Source organism: Vanessa atalanta, chromosome 6 (assembly GCF_905147765.1).
Source record: "Vanessa atalanta chromosome 6, ilVanAtal1.2, whole genome shotgun sequence".
Taxonomy (NCBI): domain Eukaryota; kingdom Metazoa; phylum Arthropoda; class Insecta; order Lepidoptera; family Nymphalidae; genus Vanessa; species Vanessa atalanta.
Window position 1 is genome coordinate 8,939,058 of NC_061876.1, and position 20,350 is coordinate 8,959,407.

Consider the following 20,350-nt stretch of genomic DNA (forward strand, 5'->3'; position numbering starts at 1 on the left):
CTGCGATTGCCGCTTACGTTCTACAATCAGATCCTCCCATATCGACTTTTTCCACTTCGTTTATTGCGCCCGGTTCGGGAATAGTTTTTGTTTCTGCCGTACTAATCAACGCCTGTACATGGTCATTCGAGTGAGATTTTCCATTTTGCGATTCTCAATAAAATGTTTCCCTATATTGTTGGTCCGGTTTCCAGTTATACCAGATGCTAGTGCTTAAAGTAGATTGCATCCTCTAAAATGTTATTCAAAATTATATTTATAATATTTTTCAGACGATATTCGAATTTGTAAATTCTATTTTCGTATAAATGTTAAAAATAATCGGAAGTTCGAGAATGTGGGGAGAGTTGAACCAGAAGAATGTGTAATAAGGCAACAATAGTCCGAGAACAAAGCGATTGAGCGATAATAGGAATATAACAAATTCGTCAAAATCTTTGCATAACTGCCCACGACGATAGCCTGTAGGCCACTAATTACAATTGTGGTGATTTCTAGACCCTTCAGTTACAATTCCACCCATTCTTCGAATGGTTCAGGCTGCTGCGGCTATGCGGTGCGAATATCGATTTACATGCCACTGTATAATTCAAAGTTTGAATAATGTATCGCCTTTCATTAGCACATTGGGCAGTCCCGAAGCGTATTTGCACATAAATTCGGCAACCCACTCCTGAGAAGGCTTACGTATGAATGATTACACTTTGACAGAAACCTTGGATCTTTCATTCGAGGACGATTCCTGGTATAAAACGATCCGTTAACATTAATTATGTTACGTTTTATATCTTGGAATTCGTTCACTCTTGCACGAAAACAATTTCTATGATAGTTTGATAATTGTTTTTTGTTGCGTAAATCGATTAATTTCAACAAATGCCAAAATATATTATGCAATAAGAGAAGTCAGATCATATTTTACTCGTAATCTTATATCATGGGAACTCATCTAATATATCTGTATTCATATAAACATGATAACAACAAACATTTCTCGAATAGTATGAGAAAGTTCGGGCAAACTACACAACTTAATTCCAAGCAATAACAACAATACGGTATTAGAAGATTAGTTACGCGAACCTGAATCGGAACCAATTATTAAAGGGAAAATATCGCTATAATAATTAAGTTCAATAATTGCGAGGTTTACGCGCGTGCCATTATCTCGCAACTCTCGATCATTTTAATTTCATTAATATACGCCTCTTCATATTCGCATTTTGACTCAATACTATTTTTCATTATTTTGAATTCTTTATCATATCGTGTTTGTAATGGAATATAAAATTCACATTTTTTCTTATTGAATTGAATTTTTTTCTTTTTTAGTACTCATTATACTTACTGTTTCAATTGTTTATTGTATTTTTTTCGGAATCTATATCACGTCTCCACGAATATAAATGATCACCAAATCTATGTATAAATCAATGTCGAACAGTTGCTGTGTGAGAGAAGGACTAACCATTGTTTTAGAAATGTCAATTTTTGATGTATTCTTCTGGCAAACTTTAATGTTAAGATTTACTGTTAGGCTCGAAGACTTCAGCCAGTGTAATAATAGACGCAAGTATACCATCTTTAAACTTCTGATATTCCAAATCTATTGGCAATGACTTCTTTACCATCTGGTAGTTCATTTATTCGACTTAGTTTCGATTACGTAATATGTGTTTACGGTTTCGAAACTTCGAAATATAAATTTTTTGTTCCGTTTATCAATATTTTGCCCAATTGACCTATAATTACCAACAATAATATTGTTTCCTTTCATGGCAGTTGTTCGTTCGATCTAGCCAATTACAATTTATTTATTTTTTAAATTCGAAAGTATTATTAATTTTACATACAAAAGTATTTCCTTTTATTCACATAAACAAAGTAACTTTTGTAATGTTAAATATAATAATATAAAAAATAAATCATTCAAGAGTTTTACACGTAATGTAATAATTTTTCTAAACCCGGTCAAGATATGCGTTTACGGCTTCTGTCATAACACAATAGTTAGAACGCATTATAGGTTATTACACGTTTTATATTCATGGAATATATGCAGCAAAGATTCAAACAAACCAAGCTCTCTTTTGATTGCGCCTCCGTTTGCAATCATTAGGGAGAGCACCCTGATCAACGTAAATAACAGAGGGTATTAGACTGATCAATACATTTGTCGAGTCGTTTTAGTTTTAATTAAGCTCCAGGCCGTTAAGCCGAACCACGCAGTAAAATCGGCTACGCAGCGCGTGCGCTCTAATAAGCCTCTGTGAGTTTAACTCCAAACGTGAACCGTAAATGAGAATTGCCGATAAATCGGACATTATAATAAACATTAACGTGATTGTTTCCCGTTAAACGTCCCTCTCGTCGCAGGTGTGGCCGCAACAATGCGCCTGGAATCTCAACGACTTCAATATTAAGTGTCGACCAAAACCGAAACCCTTTGTGCTCCTCAAGGGGCTAGCCTGTCCGTTTTGCTAGTGATAACGCCGCATGGCACGCTAAAAGGATAAACATTAAATAAACCATTACAACCTCTTCCTTTTTCCCAGTTTTAGAGCAACGACGGAATTTAATTTTAAATTGTAAAAGTATTCACGGGTAATAAAATCGCGGCGCTAAATAACAACTGTAACTTGAGTAAAGTAAGTTTATTCGATGAAAGTGCTTTTTTATAGGATCACGTTTTTTTTTTCAAATAAAATAAAAATACAAATTAGAGATTATTTTTATTGCGTCTATAAAACATTTTCCAATTTAAAAGTAAGTTATGGAAAAATATATTTTATCAACAAAAATATGCGAAAAAATAATGGTTCTTTTTCGTTGCATGAATAAAAGAAATCATGAGACTTGTCATGGTGGCGTAGGCAACACGTCGCTCAGACTGTACCGATTAGATGTACGCTGGCAAGGAAACGCCTAATCCAATTGAGGGCTTGCATAATTCGCACGACCTGCCTACTGCGCTTCGTATTGTAGTGCATTGAACTAAACGCTTATACCTTGTCCAACAGGCTAGAACATTTGGGCAGAATAACCAGAGTTTAGTTCGTAATCAGTCAAACGTTTATGTGGTTATTACATTTAGAAGCATTCGTTTTAAAACACTGCAAATGTTACTATACTAGATATAAAATGAAAAGAATAAGAAAAGGTTGAGTTTCTTATCGGAATTGTATGTTTACGCATGCACATCACGTTGTCACTAATCTCGACTCTTAGCGCAATCTCTAGCCATTCCAACGAGAAAACAATACCACCTTTCACGGGGAACAAAGACGAAATAACAAAAGAATGGACTAGACGAATCGGTGCACGGCACATTATCGCCCCCGGGCCAGGAACACACATGCGACTGCCGCTGACCGGCTTTTAAAGAGAGAACTTGAAAAAAATAAAGTGAAAATGCTATTCAATTCGAGCCATGCAGCATTACTGGTAGATTCAAAGGAAAATAATATCAGATTTATGTAACACAATGTGTTTTATTTTTCAATCGAATTGTGAATTTTATCATTCGAACTTTATAACTGTTAAAGTTCACACGTTTGTACTCCATTGCTAAACAGGGAGTTAGCCACTCGAATTTTACCGATTTTTTGTTTTATGATTGACAGCACACGAGCCGTGTTCGGTCGCGCGTTCCATGCCCAGCGGCCCGTGATCCGCTGCTAAGAGACCTACCTATCTACCGCCTGTTGTGCACACATTGTCACACGTTGCATTACAATTCACTAAATCCATGTGAAGTGAGAATATTTTTCATTCATTGAATGTTTGAATTTCTCACATAAATTTAAAATATCCAAGTAGCTCTCATTCCTCACTCCAGTTACATTTCATACTGATACTTGCCCGTAGATTTATCTAATTACGTAAATAAAAGAGACGCTCTCATTTGTGTCTAAATGCAGAAGGAAATATGTGTTCATCTCGTTAAAACTTTCGTCTACAAATATAAAATTCAATTTCTGAATGAGCACAAAAAATCTTCTACCCTGTTTTTCGCGTTCATTTTGCATCAACCGACGTAGAATCCTAATTATCTTTCCCAGTTAAGCTTAAGTGAATTATTCCAGCCGCCCACTGTAGCGCACAAACAAAACGGCACGGAGTTCACAACCTCAGTCGAAAATACTAAAACATTAAAGAGAATTCCCGGCACACGTATAATATCCGCTAAGCAGTATGTAGTCGGCGCATAAGCCCGCTATCTTCGCGAAGGTAACAGAGCAGTGCTTCAGCCGGCTCAACTTTTAATAACGCCCGCGAAATCATCTAATTAATCTGATTACGGACGGACCCGCACACGAACGCAACACTCCACGCTAATTCCTACTTCTGAGCATTAAACAAACTTATTTGTCCCGTATAGTGCTTTATGGATTAGCCAGATAGGCTGTGGCTTATGAGCCAAGATAAGCATAAACTAAAGGATATCCCGAAAACGTCGTAATACCCGGAAAACATTTGATAAAATCTGCACGTTCATATGAAAGAGACATAATTATTTTATAATGTATTTTCATCATTCCAATATATAATAATTATATGTTTCTCACTGTAATTTTATATTAGATATTTTTTATTGTCTAATATTAAAGACGAAACATTAATTATTTAAAAAATACGTTAAATATGTTAAAAAGGATATAAGATATATTTTTAGGATATCAGTGTATACAAGCCTTATAATTGTAATTACATAGACCTTGGACCCTCCTTCAGCTGACTCACGCGATGAATGAGTTTTACATCTAATGGCGATCTTATCATCGCCCCAAGATGGAGCAAGGTGGCCGTATCAGTATAAACTAGGTTATATATGTATAATACGGGGACTTATCTTGACCAAATAGGACAAGCTTGTCCAGGTCATAAATAAAGGCAGGCTTTGATTTCTGTAGGTGACCCTCGCTTTTACGGTTCTTAGGGTCGTAAGGTCCCTTTTAATAGTTTGTAAGGATATCACCCTTAATTCGCATAATGAACATGTGATTACGTTTAATGCCCAATTTATAGACCTTTCTAAATAACTTCTACAACGTAGTAAGGATTCATTTAATGTAATTTATGCCGTCTCTCTGAGTTCATTGCGTATTAATTTCTTGACAATTACTCTTTAATCCGTTTTCTTTAGAAATTAAATATTTAAAGCTACAATTTGTGGTGCTTCCGTTTTGCTAAGAGTAAAGGAGGACCGTTCGGTGAAAGTAATATTCAGAATTATATCGTTACTACGCCTGGGGATCGTATAACAATTATCTCTGCCTTGATTTAACGAGTATTTATTTTAACGTTAAGTTGTTATTGATGGACGAATTTCATTTAATAAAATAACATTACTTATAATTGTATTCCTTTTTTAAAATGATATTTGTAACAATTTTTTATCTATAATCTATTAAACATTTAATCTATTTTTTAATTCTGCTTAACTAAATACATTTTGTAAAGTCAACAGTAATTGTATTTATTTTTTTCTGGAATTTACGTCTATTTTCTATTAAAATACATTTACAACTTAAAAATTCTAAAAATTTTTCGTTTTCAATGGAAATGTATTATATAGTACCTTCTAACAATACGTGGAAATATTTCCAAAAAAAGTTACCGTTTTCGATAAAAGGTAAAGCCCATTGGTAGTGCTATCTAACGGCAGAATACAGAAAGAGGCTGGCGGGAGAGCTCAGATAGGCAGATGGAGCGACACGAAAGCGACATTTCAATTTGAGTATATATTATTCATGGTAATGCGTTAAAAGCAGCGCACACTTGCTCTCAGCGAACAGGCGAGTAATCGCGGCGTACGTGCAAAGCTAGATACGTAATATGTATATTCAATGCAATGCTTTAAAATTGTCGTTTCGCGCCATTTGCAACAGCGCTCGGCCCGATGTGCTCCGCTTATAAAGTAACACTACGAAATGTGGGCCCAGTTTTTATTTATCGTACTCGTACATTGCTTTTTACCTATCACGAGAAATTTCCGTTGAAAACATGGTCCCATTCAATTCAGATATCTAAAAATTTGACTGATGTTTTTCAATAATGTGATTGCTACGAAATTTTATGTTACGTGATTTTCAAAAAGGTAATATAATATTTTAAGCTGAAATATGAATACGTACAAATTGAAAAACTGTTCGTTACTTTGCACGAAAATTCATCACATTGTTTACAATCATTATAAAATTTCTTTTATCAGAGAATTCATTCAATTTTTAATACAATTAATTAATCTTCGTAATGTATGATACATACATATGGTTAAGCAACTTGGCAGAACAATCAAATCGAAGTATATTTATAATACGTTAAATGCGAACAACTATTCCTCAGTAATCTAACTTAACTAATAAATTAAAACGTCTCTATCGTTTCTTTGCTGTTCGTTTCAATAGACTGATCATGTACAAAAATATGTTTATAGGTTAAGTCTAATGATCTCTGAAGGAAAAAGATTTCAGTCAGATTTCTTAAAAATTGTTGATTTTGGTACTAATACTAGTACATACTAGTCGCCTAGATATTTCGTCGGAGGAATTGACCTTTTGGACAATGTCGACCTAACACAAAATCTATATAAAATTCATAACTCCTTAAAACCAGAAATTATCTCAAAAAGAAAAACATCATATAATAACTTAACTTAAAACGTACGTTTTTCATGTTAAGTCAGTACAAACATCTATTATTCATCTTCGAAGACATGGAAACGAAATTTGTGTAAGTGCGTTGTGAGCCAATCTCGCCATCTTTATTTCATTCGGAATAAATGGATTACTGTTCACAAACCTCCTTTCGCTATCGACAGTTTATTTGGTTTCGTAAGCGATTTTCTTCGAATTATTGTTACTTATAATGTTTGAAATTTTATCATTCAATTTATATTTTTAATGATATGTTCTTTAATTTTTTAATAAATATTTATTCAAACTAATAAAATAAAGCTTGTTTTAAAAACTTTATTATACAATAGTAATAAAATACGTTAGTATTTTGTTTTATTCCAGAAATTCTGATGGTAGGAAATGTTTAACGTTCTTAAAATGGTATTTTATAAGAGAGTAAAATTAAAGCATAAATGTGATAAAAATAACTCTGAATATTTTGTAATAAAACTTCTGAAATTAGTATTCAAAATCTTCTTAATACGGATGGTATAAATTTATCAACTGTACACATAAACTAACGACCTAGAGGGAAATTCTATGATGAACATTCATATACCTATTCTGTTTATAGAGAGCGATGCAGCGTGCACACGCATATCGCATGTAAAGCTGCTTCAATTCATGATGGATGGTAATCGATACTTCAATGATCGTAATGAACTTAGAATGCATCATCACATAGATTCAAGTCATTGGACGTATGACGAAGAAGATTATAATCATTGTATTTTTCGTTTAAAACTGTCAATTTGCTATCGGCATCTGTTTTTAAAATCGATGGGAAAATGCTATTCGAATGATGTACTATTTTAAATTTCATAATTCATACAGAAATACCACTAATAAACAATATTTCGCGTATTTTAATTAAACAAAAACCAAAAAAACTTAATTACATAAAAATGGGTAGTCACCTGTGCAGGCTCCATTTCATCGGTATCCCAAGACATAAATTGCAAATGGAAGTAATTGTTGGAACTTTTGCAAGCTAAGGGGGAAGTTAAGGAGCTTGGAATTCGTGTCGAATCACCTGCCGCCAGTTTTAAGACTTCTAATTTATCAGCGGAGGCACCCGACACGATAGACCGAAGGTCGGCAGGCCCGAAGTAAAATAGCCTGTCTCGTCTCGTTACATCGAGGATCTACTAAGAATTCCTTCAATAGATTAAATGAATCACCTAATGCTTAGTTATTACAAGCAATAACTTTCTTAACTGCCAATGTTCGAAGGAGATGGAACAGACATTTTCTTCGATTTCCAAATTCTTCGACGAAAAGAAATCTTATGTTTCTCGTTCAAATAGCGTTGATATGTCCAATTGTCCACAGCCAGCTTTAAATGTTTTATAGAATAAAATAAACAAACTGATTTCTGTATTTAAAATAATAAATACGGTTAATAGTTAAAACCGGTTTATGGATGACAAATCCTCATAATAAAAACATTAACTAAAATATCTGGTTGGTTTTGTGCGTATATTACGGTATCGCGCAAAAAGGCGGGTTTTGATTGACGCCGGCAATCGGCTTAATGTAACCTCGAGGCAAGTTTTGCGCGGCACAAACGAATGGTTAAAATCAGAGGTCGACGCGAAGCGACGCAATCGCTCATACGTCACGCAGAAGGAGCTTTCCGTATAATTCATTTCGCTATTCATATTTGTCTTAGAAGTTGATTCCTTCAATGTGTCAGAATAAGGTTTTTTTTTTATAAAAACGCTCATTATGTAAAATGCCATGACGTGTTATTGAAAAAGTTTTACGAAAATATATTTCGATCTCGCTTTGTCGTTCCTACAAATTGAATCGAGTCCCTTATTTTTAGCTGGAACTATGCTGGGCGTATGGTTTATATTCGTCGTTGGAGATTACGTGACTGGAAATAGTAAAATCGGATGATGATGTTGATAATGTAGGTCGTAATGGGCCATTGCCAATAAAACCTTATAGGTAAGCGATGGATTAAAAGGAACTGGGTCAGGGCAAGGCCCGTGCCTTATGAAAATTACGCAGTTTTGGAAGGCAGCGCTACACTATACAGTCGGAGGCATTGTGTTATCAATAATATGTTACCACGCCTACAATTCGAGTGCTCTGAATAAAATATTTACCTTCATTATTCTCAACATACAGTTTTATTAAATGTAAGAGTATGTTTGTATTTTTATACTTCTGCTAAAATATTAAAAGAAACATTTATACGTTGGAAAATTGAAACTATATCTACGAACAATATCTCACATACCTTTAGTAACGTGCTTCCAATCGCATGAGCACTTAAAATGTTTTATACTTTTAACGTCATCCCGTTTAAAAAGTTTCCTTAGAAAAATGTCGATGAAAAACTTGCTCTCCACCGACTTGGTACTACCGTACACTGTCTTATTCTTATCAATAGAAAAATAATTTCGAAAGTTGCAAAAACTTTTTCCTTTATTTCAAGACTTTGTTATTGAAAAATGAAGTCCGTAACTCAATGTAGTACGAGAAAAAAATAGGATATACAGAATTAAAAAAGTAATCATTAGCAGTATGTATAGTTTTGTCATGAAAAAACTATAATACTTGTGGATTTGATGCTTCAAGACATGACGTCTTATAGTGAAATTTAAGAGAAACAATATTGTTATTATTTTATTTTATCACTTATTAGATATTTAAAATTCCTTATCTAACAACAATATCCTTATATAACCCAAACCATTGCATGATAATCATTCACAGTCCAAACGCAGTCATGTTTAATAAGTGGATCATTCACGCCTGTCATTTCCAAAGATCATACGTTAGCAGCGTTCACGGAGCCTTTTCATTTCCATCCACAGTTTTAGGTATCGTATCTATATTGCCAACAACGGATCCTGATCCTTAAACGAATTAATTTGGAAACCTGTCAAAACTTAATAAACTAAAGATATTCTATGCAGCTAAGTACCTGCGATCCTTCAAAAGATAACGTAGATCAATATCATAACTTTTGCCCACAAACTTAGTGGCCGCAGTGGCCGTCTAAAACTTTCATGTGCCTGATAATTTACATAATAGAAGACGGTAGGTCTATCTACTATCGGGGTCATCCGAACTTCTGGATTAGGGCTTTCACCGGCAGGGCTTATCGGATTTTGAACGAATTTCGGGATGCTTGCGATAGCGATGTCATTATGGATACTCGATTTATATGCAGATTGGAAGTGAAGTAGCGGCGGCGGCATGCAGGCACGCGCCGGCGACCGCACTTGCAAGATGCAACGCCCACTTCAAAATAATAAATATACCTTCTACCAGCAAATATCGCTTTCTCATTACGCTAGATATTCAATAACGTGACTATCAGACGATATATAATTTCATAGATACATAAAACTTTATATGATATACGACTGAGTATAATAATTATGAAAACAATTTCGTTAACGAATTCGCTACACGGGATGTTTACGTCCCAACCGGATAACTCAGAAGAAAAGTAATACAAATGAATTTATTATGTATAATGTGTATAGATTCTTTGTCACTTTTGGAACTGAGAATCTTGTTCAAGTTTTCCGCTCTCGACCCAACGAAGACAGAGTCTTCATTGTAAGGATTTAACAATATCTTGCGGCCCGTTGCATTTCATAGAGTAATAATAAAATATCACAATGGATGTCAACTCTATTCATGATAAGTGCCTAAGACGGAGCGCGTCAGTCGCATAATTCACGAAATCAGATGATGACTGAATAATTTCAATGAAAGGGTTGGTTTGAACTTGTAACATTGTTACAAGCGTCTTTTGTTAAAGTCTTGGTCTGATTGCTTAACCTTGAAGAGCGTTATTGAATTGACATCTAGGACCTTCTTTGCGTCTCCTACATTTCCATACGAATATAATCGTATTATGCAGATTTTCTTATACAAACATCTGTATTACTAATGTAATTAATTTTATTAGTTGATAAACTTATAACATATTAATTTACATATTTTTTTTTTCATATAGCTGCTGTAATTATGCTGTGTTATTGCGATATCATCTAAAGCAACCATAAGACGTAGGTTTACGTTCATTTCAATGTATAAAAATGTATCGTAATTTATTATGACTTTCCCCTTAGTAACAAATGAATAATTTTGACTCAATAAAATAATTTCAAAATTGTTATAAATTAATGCATTAAAAAGTATTCACTTGTATAGTTCGTTGAGAAGTAGTTATATAAATCTCAACTTATTAAGTTCCTTGCCGTATTTAATAGAAAAAAATAGCTCGGTTCGGGTTATTTTACGGGCTATTTCATTTATCTCAATATCGAATACCAAAACATATTGGCCGGAACGTTTAGCACCTGAGCCAATTTACCATTGCAGTGAATTTCACTATATATTCGATTTCCGTTCGCTTTATTAATGACCGGTCTATACTGGGTTTCATCGTATTGAAAACACGCATCAATCTTGTGATTGTTTAAAGATAAAAGAAAAGAGGTTTTAGCTGTCGAGTTTCCTCCTCGTAACTCGACTCTGATAAAGTGTTAAAGTTAACATTTTATTAATTGAATATATCGCACTGTGTACAAACTTGAGTACGAGCTAGTAAGAATTAAACTTATGACTTTTGTTAAATTAATTATGAACACTGAAATAATTAGTACCACTGTAAGAAAATTGAATGAATGAAATTTAAAAAAGTTCTTTTGTGTAATTTTAATTAGATAAATGTCGTTTTAAGGCAGAAATGAAATAGATAAGTATAAAGAGAAGCAAAATAAATAAATGAATAGGCAATCTAGATGATTCGTCTCTTTCAATGCCGCACAGAGGAATACAATATCCATGGAAGGCCGAACCCCTTTGCATGTTTTATACAAGCCAGCTGTCAAATTCAAGTTGTTTTTGTTCGTCCATTTTCAACGAAACTTTCGGCGAAAAAGTGTAATGAAAAACCCAACACATCATTCATCTTTCACCCGCGCTGTCTATTATGAATTGCAGTTTTTAAAAAGTTGGTAATTAACATCGGGCCACAGTTCAGGGCAGGTCCCAAGTTTTAAGTGGTGTAAAGTTTGAAAATGCCCTAATCATTAAAAGTGATGGGCTTACTTCAGTGATAAGTTTATGCGGGTCACGTGATGGCGGCAACTTATCAAATTAAACGCTGCTTTGACAACTAGATATTATTTTTAATATAACATTACACCACAACTTCCCAGTGACATATGTATAACTATGACGCGTATAAACACGATCGATTGTTTATTTCAAGCGTAGTTAGTTAAGTGTAAAATATGATAGACAGTCTATTTAATATCATAATTAAAACGTATCTGTGATTCAAAATTCATGTAACCGCACATCAATTATAAAGCTTATTCAGTAAATATTTTAGACGTTTTCACCTAATTATTGAATCCCAAATCTATTACAGCCCGTGAAGATCATTTTCTTCCCCAAAGATTTCACTTTGTGTCGTACTAAAGTACAGGTTAATAAGTAATGAAGCGGATTCCGAGTTTTGTTTGTTAAAGTGATTATTCAAATACGTAAAACGTTTTCGGCTTTTCCTAAACTTCTTTCATATTTTATTCATCGATCCTTCACGGTTCGAGACATTCGTAATCGTTGATAAGATTTGAACTGTATACACGAATGGCTTGAATATATTTTCCTATAGCATCCTGTTCTGTACTTTAAAAAGATTATTTAAATTTTATATTAATATTTTATTGAATACGTAATGAAATTATTTTTCTTTAACTTTGCTTTTAAATATAGATTATACTTGAAATACATTTTTATATTCTTAACGCTGCCTTTAAGTGCAATGTTTATTTAATGATTCGGTCGTTATAATTCAGTTGTTGATACGGTTTATATTACCGGCATAATAAAGCATAATATTATATTTATAACTTCGTAAGATTGAACGAGGTCACGCTTCTCACGAACTTGCAAAGAAAACTAATCCTATTCCGATATTATTCCGGTTCCCAATCAATTCGCCTATAAAAACAGAAGGATAAAATGCTGCTATCCTTTCCCGAGAGTTCCCTCCTTGGAGAATCATTACGTAAATACGACAAAATTGTACAGTCTGTCCTCGGGAAGGGGTGTTATTTATGGAGGGCAGAGGGCGGAGTGTATCCGAGTGGCTCTATTAGCTCAACTAATATTTTCTTCTTCGAGTTAATTGTTATGTCGCCTTTAAGACCAGGTGGCTTGTCCCATTAGGCTGCCGCGGGCGACTTAATGCCGGCACAAAACTCGAGGAGTCGCTGAGAACTTCCTCCCGCGGAAATATTTAAACAAATTAAAACTTTTTCTTTATACCATTTCCCGAAGCCTGCTTATTCTGATTCGTTTTTATTGAGTTTTCTCTCACTTTCAACTGATTTGCCGAAAGTAAGGTCGTAATTTAATTTGGGTGTATAATGTTGTGTGTCCACGCGTATCCCTCAAATCAAAGCTTGCCTTTTATTTACTCGTTTTCATTATTTCTGTAAGAGCTAAACTTGGTACGTTTTCCTCGAGATAAAGTATAAATCAGTTATCTTTAAAACAACTCCAGCATAATTGTATCATTTTGAGAATGTAAAACAAAAAATGTACTGTCGACAAATTTCTAGTGTCTTAGCAAGAAGGAAATTGGTATTTTCTTAACTCAACTCTTAGCATAGCGTAACGCAACCTGTTGATTCCGCCGCTATAACATGAGAATAACAGAATTTTAAACAATGAAGAAACTTGAGCAACTCCGTTCTCTCCAGAATAATAATAATAAAAATGTCACTTTATATTTCAATAAACATGCCTCTATAGAGTTCAGCGGATTGAAAATATAAAAATATAGTGTTTTGTATCGTAAATCCGAAGTTATTCAATTAAAAACTTGCCAACTCGACCACTAAACCTATTTGTGAACCGCTTTTCTAAAGGTTTATCGTTGCGGGTTCGCAAGAACTATCCCTCGTCTGATTTCGTATACCTACGTCAAAGGGCTTAAAATTCGTTCTGACAAACATGACTGAAACAGTGCAAGGAAGTTTTTTGCAGGGTCTTTCATGGATTATTCAGTATTTAACAGAATACATTGATAAATTTATTTCAAGCGCTATTTATACCTGTCCTTCTCTAACTTGCATAATTAGTATTTTTAATTATTACTTAACCTAATTTTTAGCAATTATTCTATCAATAATTTACCGGATCTACAAAAATGTTTTCGATCTATTATTTCATAATATTTCTAACGCAAAATAACTTTCGAATAAAATTTTCATTTTATATATTTTTTTGTAAACTATACTTTCAAGAACAAAAACAAAGAGACACAATTAATCTGGATTAATTATAACGAGCTCAAAGCGGTTTCATTTATAATTGCTATTCGTGCCAGTAAGGAAAATATAAGAAAATCTTCTTGTGTCGGAAGAAATTATACAACATGACGAATGATGCTTTTACGATAAAATAAAACGCATTAACCTGACAAATATCAATAGATTATACCTTCCTATTGTTGTTCTTAAACATAAAATACAATACAAAATATTAGAAACCTAAATACCTACAAGTCTAACTTATCTATAACAAGTTACTTTTACAAGTTTAAATCAATATATTCAAGACGGTTAAACTCGTAGACGCATTGTTCCTGAAATTGTTGGTATTTGACGGACGAAAGCTGACCATTACGAACGGACTGTTTCCAAACTGCCAAAGTAACCGCAAAAGCGACCAAAGTGAGAAAACAATCGCATTGTTAGAGAATTCCTAGAAACAACCGACAGTTCTAATTTGGCAGGATGAGTGATTGTAATCATTTGACGCTTTGTTTCTCATGTATCAAACTTTCGAATCCATTATCTCACTAATAGTATATATTCACAAGTTAATCTAATCATACTTATATAGTAAACGTAAATTCTACTGACCTGGCAAAACCTTGGCTAAATATTGGGTAACAATAAACATTAAAGAGCCAAGATGAATATAGTAAGTAGCACAGACAAGTACGTTATAAAAGGAATCGGGCTGGAAAATGATGTTAAGCGATAACCATTGCCCATAGATATACTTTAAGTAGCATCGATCACTTATATCACTAATGCGCCTCCAACCTTGGGAACAAGATGTTATTCTTGTGATTGTGTTTACACTGGGTGTCTCACCCTTCAAGCCGGAACACAAGAACACAAAGTATTACTGTTTGAAAGAATATATGATCAGTGGGCAAATGGGCTTGTACAAAGCCTTACCACCAAGTGAACAAGTGAGAACTAAATTTCGACACAGTGTAATTGGAACTTCAAATATAAGCAAAAAACATACTATGAAACTTTAGACTAAATATCGTACTAGCGATTCTCAACGTCATAAACGTAAAGGTTAATGAGACTCAAACCTAATAAGATTGAATCGATGCCGACCTAATTTCGATATGCATTAAATACGTTTTATTAGGCTCCAGGGAGCGGTGACATACTGTATCAACGCTATACCTAAATACAAGCAGGCTGTTTACAAACCAATGTGTCACAGCATCCATACGTGTTCGTATAGACGTACACACAAACAAACAATACGACAAACGTAGTGATTGTGCAGATACTAGCTCTGACAAATGCTAGGTTCACAAATAGCGATATCGCATGCCTGCTTTGATGAATCGCGCTGCCGAATGTAATGCTCGTAATTCAACAATTGTTGTGTGCCCTCGTAATACCGCGGCAAGTTCAGAATATCGTATCCGCAGATGAAGTTTATTATTTTTATCCCTCGCTCCATTTAATCATCATTTTATTGTTAGTAAATAATTTCCTGAATAGGTATATACAATGATTTATCTGATGTTGTCTCATATATAATTATTTCTCGTAGTCTTATAAAAAATTTAACAGACATTTTATTAATGTTTAACTCAAAGCTAAACTTGTTTTTGGATCAAATAAAACCTGGTTAGCATTATATTAGACACGCTTAAATTAAATTAAAATAAAGAAATTTCAGTCGACACAAAAGAAAATATCGTTGTAAAACATAGGAATAATTTAAAAAACATCCAAAACAAAGATATCAGAATGTCTAAAAACTGTAGGAGCGTAGTAAATCTCGTAAGCGACAAAGGAGAAAAAAATTAAGGCTTAGAGATACTCTTAAACGTGCCTACGTCGCAAATTAATGCGACAGGTATCTCTGGGGACACGGCGGGTGTCTCCCCCTTAAATAAAATACCTAATAATAGAGGTACAGTTTAGTACGAATGAGAAACATTAGAGGGAATTGTTACAAGTCCGAGTTCATTGATACCACCCTTAAAGTAACGTGTACACTGTACATTAATTACAATACATGTATTAATATAAATTTACTTCATTGTGGTGATGCTATAACCATTTCATTATTTTATGTTATAAAAATATCTTATAAAGCTGTACGACATTTTATTCAACTTAAACAAAAGACAACACAAATTATGATGTTGTAAACAATAAGTAAAACTCGTTTTATTCCACGATGGCCGGGCTAAGTCATAAAAATTCCGAGCGTATACACCATACATTGTCTCCAATTTCGCTCACTCATCCGGGCGGCTATGAAAAATATTTCAGCAAGAGTGGAATTAGCAAAGTTCTAGAGAATTCCACACGAGGACGCCACACATTGCCCGAATATTAAAAGGCGAATTAGACTGGGCAAGCCGCGACGTGTTCATAAATGTTCATATTAGGGATCCACTTGTTACGGAGCACTTGAGGATACGTGACTCCTGTCGCTTCAAACTTAGCTTTTCACTACCATTGAGGGACCATCCATTCTACGTCGTATTATATCTCCGACATGAGAAGCTACAAATAATAAACCGCGGTCCACTTTAACTTACATACGACGTTCATAACTTTGCTATAAACCAAGCAGAATGTAGACGCGACACTAAACAAAAGCTTAGATTAAATATAAACTTGCAAAGTACTTAAGTTGAAGTAAAAATAATGTGCGTTTGTTAAAATACAACACCCGCGAAGTTGTTCGTGTGAATCCACAATAAACGTAATCTTACTTTAAAATATTTTAAATTAGAGAATTACAAAGTAATATTTCTCCTTTATTAAGGATTAATACCGCAATATATTTAGACAAAGTATGCGATAAAAATTGTTATTTTTAGGACACGAAACTATCCAAAGCATCGAAATAGGAGACCGGCAAAAACTAAAATTGCGTTATTTCCGGAGTAGGCTATTGTTTATTTATTTATTTTATACGTACCAGCATGTTTGTTGCTACAAAATATTACGTTGTCCTGCGAGTAAATTAGTATTTATAAAAGCTTAAAGAATGTAAAAATATATGAGTCCAAAGACACTGTAGGTCGCCCTTACAACGTCAGTCCCGAGAATAATCGAATTTGCTAACAAGTTTGAAAAAAATATAATGTTAAACAAATAAATATTATTTCAACTTCGTTAAATACATACATTATATTTGATTTTCATTAATAAAAAGATTTAACGATTATTTTACGTGTTTTTAATTTCTAGTAGTATATATTTAATACATTTTAAAGTTATTTTCAGTATGTATAAATAAAATAACTCAGATTCAAAACCAGTAGCACCTAATGACGCCCGCGGGAATCTATTGATCACCGGTACAAAGTTCGGTATCGTAACATCTCTCAAGGGACGGCCGCCCGGTCAATGCCAAGTCCCACTCTGTAATAACCTAACAAAAATATTTCTTTCTTTGTATACACGAGTACGTACCAGCTATCCCTCTCAACTTCACATAAATACGGCGCAAGTCTAGCCTTGAGATAGATAAGTTTATAAATAGCATTATGGGATCAAACGTTACTTCACTAAACAAAAATGATAAATTGAATTTAAATTAATCTGACTGGATAAATTGAATCAAATTCAAAATTGACAACAGAGATGGCAAGTGAATAATTCACAATGCTCATAAATAGAGTAGTTAATAGAGTAGAGAATAAAAAACAAATCCGAAAATAATCTCTTTATAACATTTACCTGTTTGTAACTCTTTAATATTTAATCACCTAATAAATAAATTTTATATAGCGAGAAATTTAAATTGTATTTTTGAAATGTTTAAAATTTTAATTAAATTGCTCTTTTCATAAAATATTAGTCTCTTAACCTTAATTATTGGTATTCGAAATGGCCGCGTTAATTTCAGAAAGTGATTATCAAAGTAAGATCTACAAGTGATTGAAATACCCACATCTAAATAAATTAATTTTATGTTTAATCAGCCAAATTGTTTTCAAATTATCGAAGTTTAATCATCAAAATGTCTTCTTTATTGATAATAAATATAAATACAATTTAAATATTATTTCAAATTTTATAAAATTGAATTAAGAACTTTATTAACATATCGAAAATTTGATCAACATAGGACCATATGTTGAAAAACATATTCTTGTATTATTTTGGTTATTGTAAATATGGAAACTTGTAACTGTATTGCTCCCCAAGCAATGATTTTTTATTAAAAAAAAATGATACTGTACTAAATGCTATAGTATCAAATTTTTTATTCACCATAAAAAAGGTTGTCAGCTTCGCTTGTGACCAAACAAAGGCATCGCAATTCCCGGTTAAACAAATCACCTCTAAACAAACGTTTCTACAGGTAAGAATAATTCAGCAAGAGGTCACCTGTTACGGGTATTCGACATCGATCATCGGGAGTGCGTTGTTCCGAGGCTCCTGCGTAATGGCACCCTGGGGATCGACCGACGCTGGCGACTCCGACGCCAGACAAAACCCTCGAGCCCTTCTGTCATACTAAACTTACCCACTTTTTATAAACATACAATTTGAACGAAATACATTCGAACATCCGCTGGGTACTCCCGTGTCACGTATCACTGAAAGTTTAATTAGATCTTTATAATTGTGGCTTAACATTTGGATATATGTCAGATATACCGCTGCGTTATGAATATTAGATTGCAATTTTGCACAATAAAGAATGTATCGCGGTTTTGTAAGCGTACAGGGAGATTTAAAAACGTAACAATGAGGCGAATTTGGCTGTGGCATTCGAGAGCCCAGGCGTTGACAGCGCATCTCTGCTCGCGTGTATTGTTCGTGTCCTAACCGTCGACTTTCCATTTATTTCTCTATGAATACGTTATTACCTGCTCGCCCCCGCTTATCAAAGTTTATTTGCAGCGTGTGGTTTACTCTGTACCGGTGCTTATTCGTTATTACAGCGCTGGAGTGTTTTATTGCTAGGGCGGGGCTCAAATCGCGCACGACGCCCTTGTTTTTCGCTATTTTTCCTCGCGTAATGTTTTAAGGATTTGAACTTTACTTTATGTCTTTTTGTTGCAGATCGAGGACGCCATGTTAATGTTCGACAAACAAACTAATAGGCACAGAGGTAAGTGAAACTTTAATTTATTCACGACTTACTTTTGATACAAATACATTACAATAGGCAATACCTAAAAATTCAAATATAATATTGTCCTGAATAAAATTTAAATAATAACGCGTGCTATGACATATGGGGCACATTACAGCTCTAAGCTCCTTGGTAGGAACGTTTACGTAGAGCATTTTGTCACCCTGTTTTCCTTATAAACACGAAAAACACCACGTTTGCATGTCACATGAGGAAACAACAATATCATTTTGTGCACGATCCGCCTCATTTCACTGGTCGTCTCTGCCACATTCGATGTTGGTTAACTAGCAACGGATAAATACGGGCGCCATCGCTCAATGAATTTTATCCACTATATGAAGGCACGTCTAGCCCTTTCCACGATCCTTTCTATCAACAGTTACCAATGATATATAAAAGTTATCGAAGTTCAAGTAAAAATGGTGGAGGCACAGCTCCAGTGTAGCGAAGCGAAACGTAGTTTGTAGGCAGAGTCGTCACTAAATAGGTTCACCGTTTTCGATATTGTATTCTCTCCCTCGTGTTACGACTATTCCCGACTAATAAATAACAAATCGACGCCCGAATAAAATATATGGTTTCTTTGTAAAGATTTCTTACGGTACTGAATGCGAAATATAGAGAAAAATTGGATTTAATTTCGAATCATGTTAGATTTTCTCAGGAACGAACACGTCGAATCAAGATGAAATAATTCTAAATTCAAAGCTTATACATTTTCATGTAATAATTTTGTTGAAAACTTAAGAATCTTTACTTTACATTTTGACAAAATTTCTTGTGACTATTAACAAACAAATTGTGCGTAACAACAACAATCAGCGACTTGTATATTGTAGAATCAGTTGCTTTCATTATGCGTACAACTCGTAAGATTTAATTAAAATCCACGAATTCGTATCAAGGTCGGCCATCTTTTGTCGGCAACAAAGGTTCCCTAGCAGTTACAGCAAATATAATGTTAAATTTACTTTTGTAATCCCCATTACACAAAAACAGGTTGACCTAAATATTCAAGCTCAGTGAGATATCGCTGCGACGTCATTTATGCAAGTTCGCAAAAACGAATCCTACTTCATTATAAGACAAGGCAAAACCTTCATTGTTATGATCTCAGTAAGAGATGAAACGTCTTGTTCCCGTTTCGGTTTCACGCCCTTTGCGTGTCATTTGGACTGTATTTGAGATCCCACACTTTGTAATAAGACGAAACAAAGATATAAAATATCATGTCGCACTATTTA

General features: G+C 34.0%; 1 protein-coding gene across 7 annotated transcripts in view; it reads left to right on the forward strand.

The window, feature by feature from the left end:
- LOC125064834 (RNA-binding protein Musashi homolog Rbp6) overlaps positions 1–20,350 on the forward strand; it is a 463,574-nt gene that overhangs the window by 344,787 nt on the left and 98,437 nt on the right. For all 7 annotated transcript variants that reach the window (XM_047672092.1, XM_047672086.1, XM_047672088.1 and 4 more), the window contains one exon: positions 19,031–19,079. In XM_047672092.1, the coding sequence (XP_047528048.1) occupies positions 19,031–19,079 (49 nt within the window). The remainder of the gene's footprint in view (positions 1–19,030; positions 19,080–20,350) is intronic.